The sequence below is a fragment of the Odontesthes bonariensis genome, chromosome 1, assembly GCF_027942865.1.
Source record: "Odontesthes bonariensis isolate fOdoBon6 chromosome 1, fOdoBon6.hap1, whole genome shotgun sequence".
Classification (NCBI taxonomy): Eukaryota; Metazoa; Chordata; class Actinopteri; order Atheriniformes; family Atherinopsidae; genus Odontesthes; species Odontesthes bonariensis.
Window position 1 is genome coordinate 818,310 of NC_134506.1, and position 16,494 is coordinate 834,803.

The window sequence follows — 16,494 nt, forward strand, 5'->3', positions numbered from 1 at the left end:
AAGACATCAGGTGTTGGACACACTGTTCGTCCCAAAGCTGCAGGGAAGGGAGAAGGCAGTCCTGCATTCTGTTTAAAATCACACTGACATGAACTGATTCATCTTCTCTATTTTGTGACAATGATTAGGTTTTGTTGAGATTAAATTGTATGAGATGGTTCTCCATAGCCACTAAAGTACACCTGAGTACCTACTGCAGTTGGCTGCAGTGGCGGCTCCTCCATAGGGGCTATTTGTGCGACGCACTACCAAACACAGAGTTTTCTTTGTTTTTTTTTTTTAATCTAGTAGCTAAGGCGGGACTGATCTACTGTAGGCAAACTGGTTGTATATGTCATTGTCCAATCAGATTAAGGTCGTGCCTGGTGTTGCCACGACCATTTGGGGCGATTTCTTTCAGGGTCGAATTTGCACCAGGAAGCTCCCATTGACATGAATGGTACGTCAGTTTTTAAAAAAAATCATGCTCCCAATACATTTTCTATGAGGGTTTATGTGCTCGCAAAAAACGACGCACAACGTGCTTTCGTCATATGTCTGTTGCGCGGGACCATGAACATTCTACGTTGTTGTTGTAACATTGTGGTTATCAATAAAAAAAATAAAAAAAACATTCTACGAAGAAGATGGCGAGATGGCGAGTGTCGAGTGCAACAATACGGTACTGTCTCTGAAAGAAGTTCCCTTTAGTCGTCGTACTAATGCGGAGAAGGAAGTTTGGAAGAATTTTGTGGGATTTTCGGGCTCGCCTTGCGAGGCAAAGATGAAACCGAGGGCTCCACCAACCCTGCTATTTTTCGAGTTAGTATTTGATGTAGCTAAATAACTTAACCTTTTGTGCTCAGTCATTGACTTGTAATGATTTAAATCTTTTATATAATGTTGACAATGATAGCAGACTGTATAATGACACATTCATTGTTAATGGTGCAGTATTATATTTAAAAAAGAGAGAAATCTCACATAGGTAAGCTGCACTTAACCATGTTTGACTATTGGTTATGCTTTTCTAAGTCATATTTTCCAAAACTTCAATGAACACTTGACTTGGATTTATATGCTGTCATTGGGGCCTCCATGCAAATGCATGGCAAGGCACCTATTACTATTCCGTTGGCAAAAGTCTATGGGATTTAACATTGAAAACGTATCTCTTTATTTATTTATAGGTAGGCTATATTTATTCGTCCGTCCATAGGGCCCGCACATCCCAACAATATATATATCAAAACGACCGGCTCGATGAGTTTTCGCGGGCTATTACTTTTATTGAAGATTGGAGTTACCATGGCGACGTAATAAGCAAAAAACAGCCCCCCAAAGCCCCCCTAGGAATAAACAGGGGGATGACCTGGAAAAATCATAAAAAAAAACAAAATTTTGAGCAGTTACTGTGTCATAATGCATTAACCTAGAAACGCCATTCAAATGTCAGTTTGTAGATACGTCCGTGCTGTGTTCAGAAGTGAAGACGCCATGTCGATACCTGCTACGGATTTCCCACAGCATGCCTCCAAGCGACCCAAAGTTTTGGCCAAAATCTGCAAAATTTGAATTTTTAGAGCACAACTGCCATTTCATTAGAGTGTGGGAAGAGCAAGAGTTCTGACCTCAGATTCATTTTCGAATCGCCCTCACGCCTACAAATATCGCTCCAATGCCATTATGTACTGTCATAATATAGGCACGCATGTTGGGATTCATAAAATGTTTTCATATTTCATCTAGGGCTGACCGTTTGCTCTCAGAGCCCCTCAGAGCAAAGTGATGTCGGGGCTCAAAGACCTCAAATCCCCATTTTAATTCATCCAATTCTCAGAATCTCAGCAGCTCCTGCAGCCCTTCTTTCTCTCATCCGTGCTTTCACTGTGAATGTGCTACAGATCTGAAACGCGGGAATATTGAAGTCCAAAGGCGTCCCTCGCTCATTCTGCGAGAATTTTTTCCGTAGCTCTTACGGTTTCCGAATGGGAAGCATCTGTTCGTAGAGGTTTTTTGGCTCTGAGAAGCCTGAGTCTCATATAATTAGTGAAGCAGCAGCTGGGGAGGGAGATTAATTACCATATAAACAAGGCTATTAGTGGCCCAGACAGTCCTTTGCCCATTTAAAGGGACAGTTGGCCGCTTTAAAGGGACAGCTCGCCTCTTTAAAGGGACAGTTCGCCTCTTTAAAGGGACAGTTTTAAATTTAAACGGCTTTGATGCCGTTTAGGCTTCAATGCTTCTTCTTTAGGTCTTGCGAACCATTCCTGAGCAGCCGTGATTGGTTGAGCGATACGCACACTTTGGCAGGCCCCTTCTAAATTTCTTCAGAAATTTTCTAGTTTTAATTACATTCTTTAGAATGAAAATTGAATGAATCTTATCATTAAGAGCTTATGTGTTTACTTATTTCATAGAATCCTGGGACAATATGAGGAAAATAAATAAATAATGGTTAAGGTGTAATATTAACTGATTGGCAAATTATGCAAAAAATAACAAAAAATTATTAAAAATTATTACAATAAATTATGCTACCTAGACAAATATACCTCAGTCCTATGGACTTTTATGGTACTTATGGACATAACGGGGGAAATTGCAGTCACTTTGGTTATTTGGCAGACCAAATAACCCCTCGACTCTGCGTTGTGTTTATTTAAGGAAGACAAGGAGTTTCTGGACGATTGGACATTTTATTTCCTGTTTGGGAACACAACAGGTTTGCATCAGTGCAATCGGTTCAGCGTCGCACAGCACACTGATGCAGCTTTCACAGACTGGAAATTGCACTACCTAAATAAAATATCAGGAGCCGCCACTGGTTGGCTAACAGAAGAGCCTGGATAGAAACTAACCGGGCTCTGCAGCCAAATCAGTCTTAGCCATCAAAGACCAGCTCAGTACAGGGGTATGCTACACGTAGAACATTTTCACAGCTTGTCTAGCTATCAAATAGCATCATTTCTGACTGGTATAAGTATTTATAGTTTCTGCAAATCAGCTGAAGGATTTTCTTCACGGCAAATTTCGATGTGTGCCGCGGGACGTCGCTTGGAAATATAAAACGTTGGGTTCAGTGCAGTTTTTATTGCGAGTAGATGTACGAAGTGCTGTGGGTGCGTGTGTTGCCCTCAGCAGCAGCAGCTCACACCACCGGGGACAGAGGCAGCAGAGAGACCCGCGGTCTTGTGTCTGTGTCTCCCTGTCCGCCTGCCTCCTCTCTGGTGAAATCAGCCGGAGCCATCCCGCCGTGTTCAGCTCCCTGCGGTGCGGACACTCAGGGGGAATCCAAAAAAGGGGATCTGGCGCTTTTAAAAAATTGGAGACCTGTGGCTTTATTGTGCACAGACTATAAACTATTATCTAAGGTGCTTGCCAACAGGTTAAAAAAGGTGCTGGACGGGATCATCCACAGGGACCAGTCCTACTGTGTCCCGGACAGGTCCATTATGGACAACTTGTTTTTAATGAGGGACTTGTTTGATGTATGTAAATTGTATAGTTTTGACATCGGGGTGGTTTCATTGGATCAGGAAAAAGCGTTTGACAGGGTGGATCATGGTTTTCTTTTTAGCACTTTAAGGGCTTTTGGTTTTGGTGGAGGGTTTTTGTCACTGCTGGGTTTGTTGTATACAGATGCTTGTTGTTTGGTGAAGGTGGGTGAAGGACTGAGCTGTCCAGTAAAGGTGAGGAGGGGGATTAGACAGGGCTGTCCTATCTCTGGACAGCTCTACACTTTAGCTATTGAACCCCTCCTTTGTAGACTCAGGTCCAAAATAAAAGGAATACTGTTACCTGGTTTACCTCAGCGCCCTCCACTGGTGTTATCAGCTTATGCTGATGATATCAACGTGTTCACAAGGGACCAGGCAGACATAGACAACCTGACAGAAAGCCTCACACTGTACCAGAAAGCGTCCTCTGCCAAAGTCAACTGGGACAAGAGTGAAGCTTTACTAACCGGGCAGTGGACAGACAGACAGACACCAAAGCTACCAGGAGACCTGGGCTGGGGAAGACAGGGACTCAGGGTTTTAGGCGTCTTTCTAGGGACTGAGGAGTATGAGAGGAAGAACTGGGAGGGTGTTCTGGACTAACCAAATGGAAATGGTTGCTCCCTCAGCTCTCCTACAGGGGCCGGGTCCTCATTGCTAATAACTTGGTCGCCTCGGCCCTTTGGCACAGGCTGACTGTCTTACCTCCACCAAGAGGCCTGATTGAGGAAATCCAAAAAAAGATTGTGGATTTTTTCTGGTCTGGGCAGCACTGGACTCGAGCTGCTGTCCTGTATCTGCCGGTGCAGGAGGGGGGACAAGGACTGGTGGACATCGCGTCTCGTGTTGCAGCACTCAGACTGCAGACTGCCCAAAGGCTGCTCTATACTGTTGGTCTGCCATGGACGGACACAGCCTGTCTCCTGCTGAGGACAGCTGGACGACTCGGCTATGATAAACATTTGTTCCTGGTCCAGCCTCAGACTCTTGATTTAACTGGATTAACATCTTTCTACTGGTCGGTACTCCAGGCCTGGCAGATTTTAACATCGAAACGGAAGACTGGGACTAAACCGGGGATGTGGATTTTTGAAGAGCCACTCTTTGGGAACATTGCCATCACCTCTCAGGTCCTGTCTTCTGCCAGCCTGAGAGTCCGGCTGAGAGAGGCTGGACTGGTGAAACTTGGCCATCTAATGAAGGCATCCGTCCCTCACCTTGCAGACCTGCTATGTATCAGGTCCACCAGAGTGCTGCTCAGGCTGGTGGAGGAGGTCTGTGTTTCCCTGCCAACAGGTCTCAGGGCGTTTGCTGAGAACCGGACTCTATCTGACCAATGGGATGATGAATGTGAGTACGTTTTTCCCTCCCTGGCTGTGTCTCCAGCGGTGGGACAATGGCAGCCGGAGGAGGACGACCTGCTAAGTCTGAAGACCACAGAGTCCACAGGCTTTGAGACTCTGGGGAAGAAAGACATCTACTTCCTCAGCATTAAGGTCTTAAACTTACGCTCGCTGGCAGGGGTGAAGGTGTCGAGGTGGACTGAGGTCTTTGGCGTGAGATCCTCCCCGAAGGGCTGTTGGCGGTCCCTGTACAAACCTCCTGTCAACAAACGGACAGGAGACCTCCAGTGGAGGATTGTACACGGGGCCATAGCTACTAACAGGTATCTGGTGCACCTTGATCCGAACACGGGGGACGGCTGTCCTTTCTACTCCCAGTCAGAAACAGTCTTCCATCTCTTTGTCCAGTGTCCCAGATTAGAGGCTCTGTTCAGACACCTTCAGAGGTGGTTTAGGGGGTTTGGTCAGGTGTTTTCTTTTGGTCTTTTTATTTTTGGGCCACAATATCGTCCCAAAGAGAAGTCTGTCCACCAACTGATTAATTTTATTTCAGGGACAGCTAAGTTGGCCATATGGAAGACCAGGAAAAACAGGGTCAGAGGTCCGGGGTCAGAAGACGTGGTGGCCATGGTGACTGGGCTGCTGGCAGCTCGGCTAAGAGTAGAATTCAGTTTTTATAAACTGACGGAAAGAACCCAGGAGTTCATGAACATGTGGGGAGTGAAGGACGTCCTGTGCTCAGTCAGAGGACACTCTCTGATCCTGAACTTTTAAAAAGTTTGTTTGTTTGTTTGTTTGTTTTTAAGGGTTATTTATTTTTGTTTTTGTTTTGTTTGTTTGTTTTTGTTTGTTTTGTTTTGTCTTTAGGGTTTGTTTATTTATTTATTTTTGTCTTGTTTTGTAGATAGAAACTGTAGATAGAAGAACCAGGAATAAAGGTTGATTTAAAAAAAAAAAAAAAAATCTCTCTCTCTATCTCTATTTCTCTCTCTCTCTCTCTCTCTCTCTCTCTCTATCTATCTCTCTCTCTCTCTCTCTGTCTATCTCTATCTCTATCTCTCTTTCTCTATCTATCTATCTATCTATCTATCTATCTATCTCTCTCTCTCTCTCTCTCTATCTATCTATCTATCTAGCAAATTTGTTTGTTAATTACTAAATTACTAAACTCATTGCAATGTTAAAAACTCAACTCAACTTTATGGAGGGGCCAGAGCCGTCTCTTTTTCCTGAGACGGCTCAGGTCCTTCAGTGTCTGCAGTGATATGATGAGTATGTTTTATCACACTATCACTGAGAGTGCACTGTTCTATGCTGCTGTCTGCTGGGGGAGTTGCACTACAGACAGAAACTGTAGGCGCCTGGACAAACTGGTGAAAAAGGCTGGTTCTGTTGTAGGCAGAAGGCTGGACCCTCTCAGTGCTGTGGTGGAGAAACGGATGAGGAGGAAGTTAGATTCTGTGATGGAGAATAATAAACATCCTCTCCACAGCATCCTGCAGGACAGAGGAGCAGCTGCAGTGAGAGGCTGCAGGACTGAGAGCTTCAGGAGGGCCTTTGTTCCCACAGCCATAAGGCTTTTTAACAGGGACTGCTGAGTTCTACTCACATTTATTGATTGATTTTTTTTTAATTTATTTAGTCATTTATTATTATTATTATTATTATTAATAGTTAGTAGTAGTATTTTTTATTAGAATTGGTATTATTATTGTTGTTGTTAATATACAATCATTGTAAATATTCTTTTTTTTCTTTTTTTTTTGAGCTACTTGACTTATTAGAATTTCCCCCAGCCGTGGCTGAAACAAAGTGCTGTACATGAATAACAACACACTTATGAAATCCTCTCCAATGGTTGAGCTTGTTACGCACGTGTACGTGCGTGCGACTGCGCAGAGCAAGGGGAAATCTCTCCTGGTTGTTTTACCACCATGCCAGGGGGTTTTCTTAGGGTCGATGGGCTCCTCCTGCAGGTAGCGACTGAGTGAGTGAGTGAGTGAGTGAGTGAGTGAGTGAGTGAGTGAGTGAGTGAGAATGAATGTGAGTGAGTGAGTGAGTGAGTGAGTGAGTGAGTGAGTGAGTGAGAATGAATGTGAGTGAGTGAGTGAGTGTGCGGGTGAGTGAGTGAGTGAGAATGAATGTGAGTGAGTGAGTGAGTGAGTGAGTGAGTGAGTGAGTGAGTGAGTGAGAATGAATGTGAGTGAGAATGAATGTGAGTGAGTGAGTGAGTGAGTGAGTGAGTGAGTGAGAATGAATGTGAGTGAGTGAGTGAGTGAGTGAGTGAGTGAGAATGAATGTGAGTGAGTGAGTGAGTGAGTGAGTGAGTGAGAATGAATGTGAGTGAGAATGAATGTGAGTGAGTGAGTGAGTGAGTGAGTGAGAATGAATGTGAGTGAGAATGAATGTGAGTGAGTGAGTGAGTGAGTGAGTGAGTGAGTGAGTGAGTGAGAATGAATGTGAGTGAGTGAGTGAGTGAGTGAGTGAGTGAGTGAGTGAGAATGAATGTGAGTGAGTGAGTGAGTGAGTGAGTGAGAATGAATGTGAGTGAGTGAGTGAGTGAGTGAGTGAGTGAGAATGAATGTGAGTGAGTGAGTGAGTGAGAGAGTCAGTGAGTGAGTGAGTGAGTGAGTGAGTGAGAGAGTCAGTGAGTGAGTGAGTGAGTGAGTGAGAATGAATGTGAGTGAGTGAGAATGAATGTGAGTGAGTGAGTGAGTGAGTGAGTGAGTGAGTGAGTGAGTCAGTGAGAGAGTCAGTGAGTGAGTGAGTGAGTGAGAATGAAAGTGAGTGAGTGAGTGAGTGAGTGAGTGAGTGAGTGAGAATGAATGTGAGTGAGTGAGTGAGTGAGTGAGTGAGTGAGTGAGTGAGTGAGTGAGTGAGTGAGTGAGTGAGTGAGTGGGTGAGTGAGTGAGAGAGTCAGTGAGTGAGTGAGTGAGAGAGTCAGTGAGTGAGTGAGTGAGTGAGTGAGAGAGTCAGTGAGTGAGTGAGTGAGTGAGAATGAATGTGAGTGAGTGAGTGCGAATGAATGTGAGTGAGTGAGTGAGAATGAATGTGAGTGAGTGAGTGAGTGGGTGAGTGAGTGAGAGAGTCAGTGAGTGAGTGAGTGAGTGAGAATGAATGTGAGTGAGTGAGAATGAATGTGAGTGAGTGAGTGAGTGAGTGAGTGAGTGAGTGAGTGAGTCAGTGAGAGAGTCAGTGAGTGAGTGAGTGAGTGAGTGAGTGAGAATGAATGTGAGTGAGTGAGTGAGTGAGTGAGTGAGTGAGTGAGTGAGTGAGTGAGTGAGAATGAATGTGAGTGAGTGAGTGAGTGAGTGAGTGAGTGAGTGAGTGAGTGAGTGAGTGAGTGGGTGAGTGAGTGAGAGAGTCAGTGAGTGAGTGAGTGAGTGAGTGAGTGCAGGTCGGTCGGCTCTCTTCGGGACGGTTGCCGACGTGCTTCTCAGTGACTTCAGCAGGTCAACCAGATCCCGTGTAACAGCGCCTGTTAGGCGTTTATGTCTGTCACCGTCTCTGCTGTACGTGGCGACTCGAGCAAAGGCTTCGTCGACTCCAAGCTGTCGGCTAGCCCCGACATGAGCTGCTCCGCGACTCTGTGGCAGGAGGCGGCGGTAACCGCGCCTCAATAGCTGGATGGTAGCATGCTAGGTGAGCCCTTAAATTAGTTTTACTTGAACCGTTTTGCCGCAGATTTTACAGATTGTCTGGTTCCCCCTTTTCATTTGGCTATCAAAGGGGCGAAGTAACATTTAGTTTTGATAGCAGTGCAACTGCCATTGTCTCCTTCTCACCGTGTGTTGTGGTGAGATCAGGTGACGTGCGGTGATGGCGGTGGCCCATCATGAAGCGCGGTGGGCTTCTTCATATCGCGATATTTAATTTTTGCGGTTACCTCGACAGCCCTACATGTGACGTTGTTCTTTGACAGGATGACCATGGCCATTTCTCAATACCCAAGTACGCAAGTCCGTACCATGTGCTTACAAGTATGGACTTGTCAGAAGTACGGACTTCTGAGCACACAAGCACACAAGTACGCTCACTGTGCATTTGGAACGGAAGCGTCATCATCGCTCGTGCCACACTGCTTTCTGGGTTAGCAAGCTGTCTGAAGTCACCACAGAAGCAAACTGGATAAAATGGGCGGAGCAAGCACACATCCGGGAATGTGGAGCGTACTTGTCTGGATGAATACTTTGAATTGGAACAGTACTTGGTCCTTCAGTGATAACGTTTCAGAAGTACACGAGAACACAAGTACAGACAAGTACGCATGTTGAGAAAAGGCCCCTCTCTCTGCCTCACTCAAGGTAGGGGCCAAACCTACTCACATCAGCTGACATATACTACAAACAACGTCACATGACACTTTGAGGAAGACTGCAGTCAAATGAATTGGACTCTAATTGGCTTGAATTAGACTGTATTATTGGAGTGCCTTGAGATGACATTTGTTGTGATTTGGCGCTTTATAAATAAACTGAATTGGAATATATCAGCCTATAAAGAAGAAACTAATAGAGATAATAAATAGAGATTAGGCTAAGTCATTTGTTCAGATAATCTTATCAAATATTCTCAAATACTTAAATTTCTCTTGACTACAGTTAAACCACAGTTGTTTCTGATCCTTTTCTTTGAAAAAATCTTGTGACGTGTTGAACAGGCATGCTTTTATGCTCACATCATATTCCTACATATGCAATATAGAAATATCCTACTTCTGACGGGGAAAAGAAACTGAAAAGGGTTAACAACAACCTGGAAGCCAAATTTCCATGTTGGGATAGATAACATCAGACAGTGTACTTGTAGAGTATCTCTTTTTTAAGTTTAGTGAACTATATAACTGTTGATATTAATTTACTGTTCATGTGAAAACCAAAAACAGGAGATTCAGGGTACAACGTACAAACTTCTAGGGTACAATGAATGCAGCACGATGTGATGTTGTGGATGGACATCAAATACTGTCCCCCTCAAACGTGCCCAGGCCGTATTTGTTAAATACAGGCAGATTTGATCAATAATTATGTTCAGAGAATATGTAAGCTCTAGTGTTCGTGACTGCAACTGTATGTGAAGAGTAAAAATGACGTCCATGACAGCATGGTCGCCGTTGTATGTCTGCTAGCTGGATCTTTTAGTGATATATTTGATTGATTTCTAAGACTATCCAAGTGATGTTATCTTTCAAAGCTTTTCAAAGATTCTACCAAATTCAGGGAACTTTTCTGATGGTTCTAGTGCTGAGCTAATGCAGTGGTCTGTGTGTAGGTCTGACCCTGTGTCTTCCTCTAAATAGTAGTATCCCCTGGCCAAGTGTGAGTGGTTAGTCTTCTCCCTCTGGCTTGTCCTCATGAAGATGCCGGTCTTACGAGTCTGTTTGGTGAGGCGGTCGTGGATATCAGAGATGATGGTGAAGGTGGTGCCATGTGGGTAGCAGAGGCCCACATTGATCCAGTCATTTCTGAGACAAACAAATTAATTAAGTAAATAGTAACTAAATACAAACAGCATTGTAGACATATCATGTCTTATTTCATCACAACAATGAGAAAGCAAAACCAGTTCTAAAACCCAAAATGTATAAAACCATGTCAGGCTTTGGAGAGCCTTGGGGACTTGTAATTTAAATGTATATATTTATTTTATTTTGTAATGCACCTGCAATCAATCATCCAAATCAGTGAAATGAAGTTAAACAGAAATAGTGATAGAAAATGTTTTCACTCATTTTAACTTTGGCCCTAAAGTTACCTTAAAAAATACCTATAACTACTTGGACATAATTTCCTGTGGAGCATGAACTAATTGTTGACCTAAGGTGAGATCATATTTCTCCCTTTTTTGCTTTTGTTCATTGGCTCCCTGTTAAATCTAAAAAATAATCTCAATATGAAATATGAATTGAATTCTTCTCCTCACATATAAAGCTCTTAATGACCGAGCTCCATCATATCTTAAAGATCTCATTATAAGATATTTTCCTAACGGAGCACTTCGTTCCCAAACTGCAGGTTTACTTGAGTTTCTAAAAGTAGAATGGGAGGCAGAGCTTTCGGTTATCAGGCCCTTCTCTGTGGAACCAGCTGCCAGTTTGGGAGGCAGAGCCTTCAGTTATCAGGCCCTTCTCTGTGGAACCAGCTGCCAGTTTGGGAGGCGGAGCCTTCAGTTATCAGGCTCCTCTCTGTGGAACCAGCTGCCAGTTTGGGAGGCAGAGCCTTCAGTTATCAGGCCCCTCTCTGTGGAACCAGCTGCCAGTTTGGGAAGCAGAGCCTTCAGTCATCAGGCCCCTCTCTGTGGAACCAGCTGCCAGTTTGGGAGGAAGAGCCTTCAGTTATCAGGCCCCTCTCTGTGGAACCAGCTGCCAGTTTGGGAGGCAGAGCCTTCAGTTATCAGGCCCCTCTCTGTGGAACCAGCTGCCAGTTTGGGAGGCAGAGCCTTCAGTTATCAGGCCCTTCTCTGTGGAACCAGCTGCCAGTTTGGGAGGAAGAGCCTTCAGTTATCAGGCCCCTCTCTGTGGAACAAGCTGCCAGTTTGGGAGGCAGAGCCTTCACTTATCAGGCCCCTCTCTGTGGAACCAGCTGCCTGTTTGGGAGACAGAGCCTTCAGTTATCAGGCCCCTCTCTGTAGAACCAGCTGCCAGTTTGGGAGGAAGAGCCTTCAGTTATCAGGCCCCTCTCTGTGGAACCAGCTGCCAGTTTGGGAGGCAGAGCTTTCAGTTATCAGGCCCCTCTCTGTGGAACCAGCTGCCAGTTTGGGAGGCGGAGCCTTCAGTTATCAGGCTCCTCTCTGTGGAACCAGCTGCCAGTTTGGGAGGCGGAGCCTTCAGTTATCAGGCCCCTCTCTGTGGAACCAGCTGCCAGTTTGGGAAGCAGAGCCTTCAGTCATCAGGCCCCTCTCTGTGGAACCAGCTGCCAGTTTGGGAGGCAGAGCCTTCAGTTATCAGGCCCCTCTCTGTGGAACCAGCTGCCAGTTTGGGAGGCAGAGCCTTCAGTTATCAGGCCCCTCTCTGTGGAACCAGCTGCCAGTTTGGGAGGCAGAGCCTTCAGTTATCAGGCCCTTCTCTGTGGAACCAGCTGCCAGTTTGGGAGGAAGAGCCTTCAGTTATCAGGCCCCTCTCTGTGGAACAAGCTGCCAGTTTGGGAGGCAGAGCCTTCACTTATCAGGCCCCTCTCTGTGGAACCAGCTGCCTGTTTGGGAGACAGAGCCTTCAGTTATCAGGCCCCTCTCTGTAGAACCAGCTGCCAGTTTGGGAGGAAGAGCCTTCAGTTATCAGGCCCCTCTCTGTGGAACCAGCTGCCAGTTTGGGAGGCAGAGCTTTCAGTTATCAGGCCCCTCTCTGTGGAACCAGCTGCCAGTTTGGGAGGCAGAGCCTTCAGTTATCAGGCCCCTCTCTGTGGAACCAGCTGCCAATTTGGGAGGCAGAGCCTTCAGTTATCAGGCCCCTCTCTGTGGAACCAGCTGCCAGTTTGGGAGGCAGAGCCTTCAATTATCAGGCCCCTCTGTGTGGAACCAGCTGCCAGTTTGGGAGGCAGAGCCTTCAGTTATCAGGCCCCTCTCTGTTGAACCAGCTGCCAGTTTGGGAGGCAGAGCCTTCAGTTATCAGGCCCCTCTCTGAGGAACCAGCTGCCAGTTTGGGAGGCAGAGCTTTCAGTTATCAGGCCCCTCTCTGTGGAACCATCTGCCAGTTTGGGAGGCAGAGCCTTCAGTTATCAGGCCCCTCTCTGTGGAACCAGCTGCCAGTTTGGGAGGCAGAGCCTTCAGTTATCAGGTCCCTCTCTGTGGAACCAGCTGCCAGTTTGGGAGGCAGAGCCTTCAGTTATCAGGCCCTTCTCTTTGTGGAACCAGCTGCCAGTTTGGGAGGCGGAGCCTTCAGTTTTCAGGCTCCTCTCTGTGGAACCAGCTCCCAGTTTGGGAGGAAGAGCCTTCAGTTATCAGGCCCCTCTCTGTGGAACCAGCTGCCAGTTTGGGAAGCAGAGCCTTCAGTCATCAGGCCCCTCTCTGTGGAACCAGCTGCCAATTTGGGAGGAAGAGCCTTCAGTCATCAGGCCCCTCTCTGTGGAACCAGCTGCCAGTTTGGGAGGCAGAGCCTTCAGTTATCAGGCCCCTCTCTGTGGAACCAGCTGCCAGTTTGGGAAGCAGAGCCTTCAGTCATCAGGCCCCTTTCTGTGGAACCAGCTGCCAATTTGGGAGGCAGAGCCTTCAGTTATCAGGCCCCTCTCTGTGGAACTGTGGGAGAAGGATGTCATGACATGTTCATGACTTCTGGCCTAGTTACATCCTGGGCCTTGTTGACTGGTTCAGAATATTGTTGATAGTTAGAAGGAGCGTGTTTATGATAAACTGCGAAAGCTAGGCGCCTCCGGAGAGGGCCACGTACACTTGTTATGATAAAACGGTATAAAAGGGTGTCACTAGATGAGCTCGTCGGACATTTTGTACATTCTGTATGCACATTTGCTGTGACGGTTTGTTCAATAAACTCCCCAATGGACGGCTGACCAACGCGGGATTCGACTCTAATTTCTCCACAACATAATGGTGACCCCGAATTCGTGAGAGTTTGCATCTGGATCCCGGCGGAGCGTGTCCTCTGTGCCCCGACAACCGACATCAGCTGTTACAAGCCGGCAGGTGGGATTTTGTTCCTACCATTACGCAGTTGATCTCGGTTAGTGGAGCACAGCTGACGGCTTCTTCCGGCTTCCCCAAATTTAAAAGGACACAGGAGAGAGACGGATCCTGCACACGGTAAGCCCTTCCATTGTTTACTTCTGCGCAGAGGGGCTGCTGAAATTGTTTGGGAAACTGTGGGCCAAGAGGTGCCGTATGTGTGAATTTGGATAAAATTGGGTGAACAGCAGCTTATGTGAGTTGTAAAGCAGACAGCTGTGAGCAGCTGGTCGGCCTATTGTGTTGATGTTTTTTTTGTGGTAATTAAGAAGGGCTAGTCGCTAATGCTCGGGCAGGGAAATAAATCGATGAGTTTAAACTGGAATAGTATAATACGCTTTTAGAGCGGGCAGAGTGTTTATCACTCGTCCATAAGTGATGTCATAAAGCCGACGGCCGACCTTTAATGCATTGGGGGTTCGGGCTACCGTGGGATTATGGTTCGCATTAGTCATTAATATATGTGAAAGTTATTTTCACTAGTCAAGGAGTAGACGAATGCTGGTAATTGATTGACTTGCGAACATAAAAGTTTGGAGGTGGAATCAAAACGGCAGTTCAAGAAAACTCTGAAAAAGTCAATTCCAGTTCTATACGGGCACATTTTAAGTATATATGTTTATATCATTTTATATATCTGCGTAGAACTCTTTGGAGTTATCCGAGACCTCAGTATAAAGACATTTTGAGAAGAAAATTCAAATTCGTTTATGAAATTGGCCACAGGAGATTATTATTGAGAGGTCACAGCGAAGCTGGTAAAGTACACGTCAGCGTCTGTTGCTTTGGTCAGAGACCATATCACAAGGCTTGTAGGGAAAACACATTTTGTATTCCATATATTGCCGACACCAACATCTCCTGAAAAATTAAAAGTCTAAATGAAAGAAATTGATAATTTAAAAATGTGAAGATTTGAACGGTGACTGACACAAAACTTTTGACCGACTGACTTGAGTGTGTGGGACCGGTCTCTGTTGTCTATCAATGTGTGTGTGAAATCTGATGTTTGTGTGAATCAAGAAAAAGAAGAAAAGAGAAAAGGTTCTGACTCATATCATCCCTTGACTTTTGAGTATTCGTAGTATTTTAATTCACACTCAGATTTGCTTCATTATTATAACTGGCTTTATGGTCATAATTTGCTTCATTGGTATAATCTGCTTAATTGTGATAGTTGCCGCATTAATAACTTGGGGAAATAAGGTGTTGTGCCGAAATGTGCTGTTATTTTTAAACGCTGTGGGTTTCTTTCTTTAAGACTCTATATTTTCGTTGAGTGCATCTTGTTATTATTGAGTACTGCTGTGATTGGTGTTAAGTTTCTAAAGTTCTATTCTTAACAGGCGAGTGAATGTGTTCTGGCTCTCAGGGGGACAGAGGGTGCTGCGCGCTCCCGCGGCTAGTGTGTGGGTGCGTGCTCTGGCCTTGACAGTTCTCTGCTGCTGCAAATGTTCGTGTGTGATCACATTTTCTTTCCTTGTGTCTTCCAGGGGCACTTTATGGTTGAACTGTAATAATTATTAGTTTTCTTTAGGTAATGTGCTAGTTGCGGAGTTGTTATCAGTCGAGTAATGAGGGTTTCGCAATTCCTAAGGAAGAGGTTCTGTCCGTAGGCCATCGATTCATCACGTCGTTCGACGTGAATGTGACATTCCTGATAAAGAAAGTTTTTCGCTTATGCATTGTTTCTGTATCTTTTGATTTGTAGTTTCCCTGTCCACAGCGTGTTAAATTGTAGTTCTTTCTCTTCCCTAACAAACGCCATTTTGAGGTGAAGAATAGTGCAACTGTTATTTATGTGTTAAATTGTATTTCTTCCCTGTCCAGCTGAAAGTTTGTATTTCCTCCTTTTTCTCAACTTGTAATATAAGTGTGACAAACGCCATTTTGAGTTGGGGTGTGGTTCAATTGTTATGTCTGGTTCAATTGTTATGCTTGGGAGGAGCTAATAACAGTCTAGGAAGTAGAGGTAATCGTGTGTTCATATTTGATTTGTTAGAAATTCACGTGGTGCATTGGAGGCAGGCTTAGAGGTGGGTTCATATTTTATTGGTTAGAAGTTACTGTCGTAGACGTGTTTCACTGGAGTTAGATTTAGAGGTGTGTTCAGATTTCATTGGTCAAAAAATATTTTTATTTCATTGGTCAGAATTGACGTAGCTGTGACGTACATTGGATCATCTGGATTGGTGGAGGACATTGTGTGTGGATTGGATCGGAAGCATCCGGAGGTGAGCAAAAGTTGGGGCAACGCCTTTAGCCTGAGTCACTTCATACAGAGTAAGCATTAACTGAGCTTTTGATTAGTAATAAATTAACATTGGGTAGTATTAGCAATACAGCAAGTATTGATTAGCAATAATTAGTATTGATTAGCAATAACTAGCATTGATTAGCAATCACTAGCGTTGAATAGCATAATTAGCATTCAATTAGCATTGGTCAACAAGGAAGCTAGTATTGATTAGCAATAAGTAGCATTGATTAGCAATAGTTAGCATTGGTTAGCATTAGTAGCATTTGTTAGCATTTCATTAGCCATAATTAGCATTGATCAGAAAGACAATTAGCATTGATTAGCAATAGCAATAAGGCAAATATTGGTTTAAATCTTAATTAGCAATAGGTTAGCATTTATTAGCAACAGCTAGGAAGCTAACATCAATTGGCATTGGTTGGCAAACATTAACATTAGCAATAATAGTAACCGAACTCCAAACCGGAAGTCAAAAAGCTAAATTAGCCTAACATTGAATTAACATTGGTTTAATTTAAAAAAAAAAAAAAAAAAAAAAACAACCTAGAGCATAAGCTTTCAAAGCTAACGTAGGCTAACCTTAACATTAGCATTGACAACATCCAATCCAATAATTAGCTGCATCTAAGCTAAATTTAGCCGAGCATTAAATTAGCATTGATTAGAGTTAAATAATTAGTGCATTTAAATTGACTTTCAAAAAAAAAAAAAAAAAAAAAAAAAAAAAAGGGGGAATACG

At 44.6% G+C, this 16,494-nt stretch overlaps 1 protein-coding gene across 3 annotated transcripts in view; it reads right to left on the bottom strand.

Moving 5' to 3' along the window:
- Positions 1-16,494, bottom strand: part of cemip (cell migration inducing hyaluronidase 1) — a 259,435-nt gene that overhangs the window by 12,939 nt on the left and 230,002 nt on the right. For all 3 annotated transcript variants that reach the window (XM_075451606.1, XM_075452951.1, XM_075452260.1), the window contains exon 24: positions 10,101-10,286. In XM_075451606.1, the coding sequence (XP_075307721.1) occupies positions 10,101-10,286 (186 nt within the window). The remainder of the gene's footprint in view (positions 1-10,100; positions 10,287-16,494) is intronic.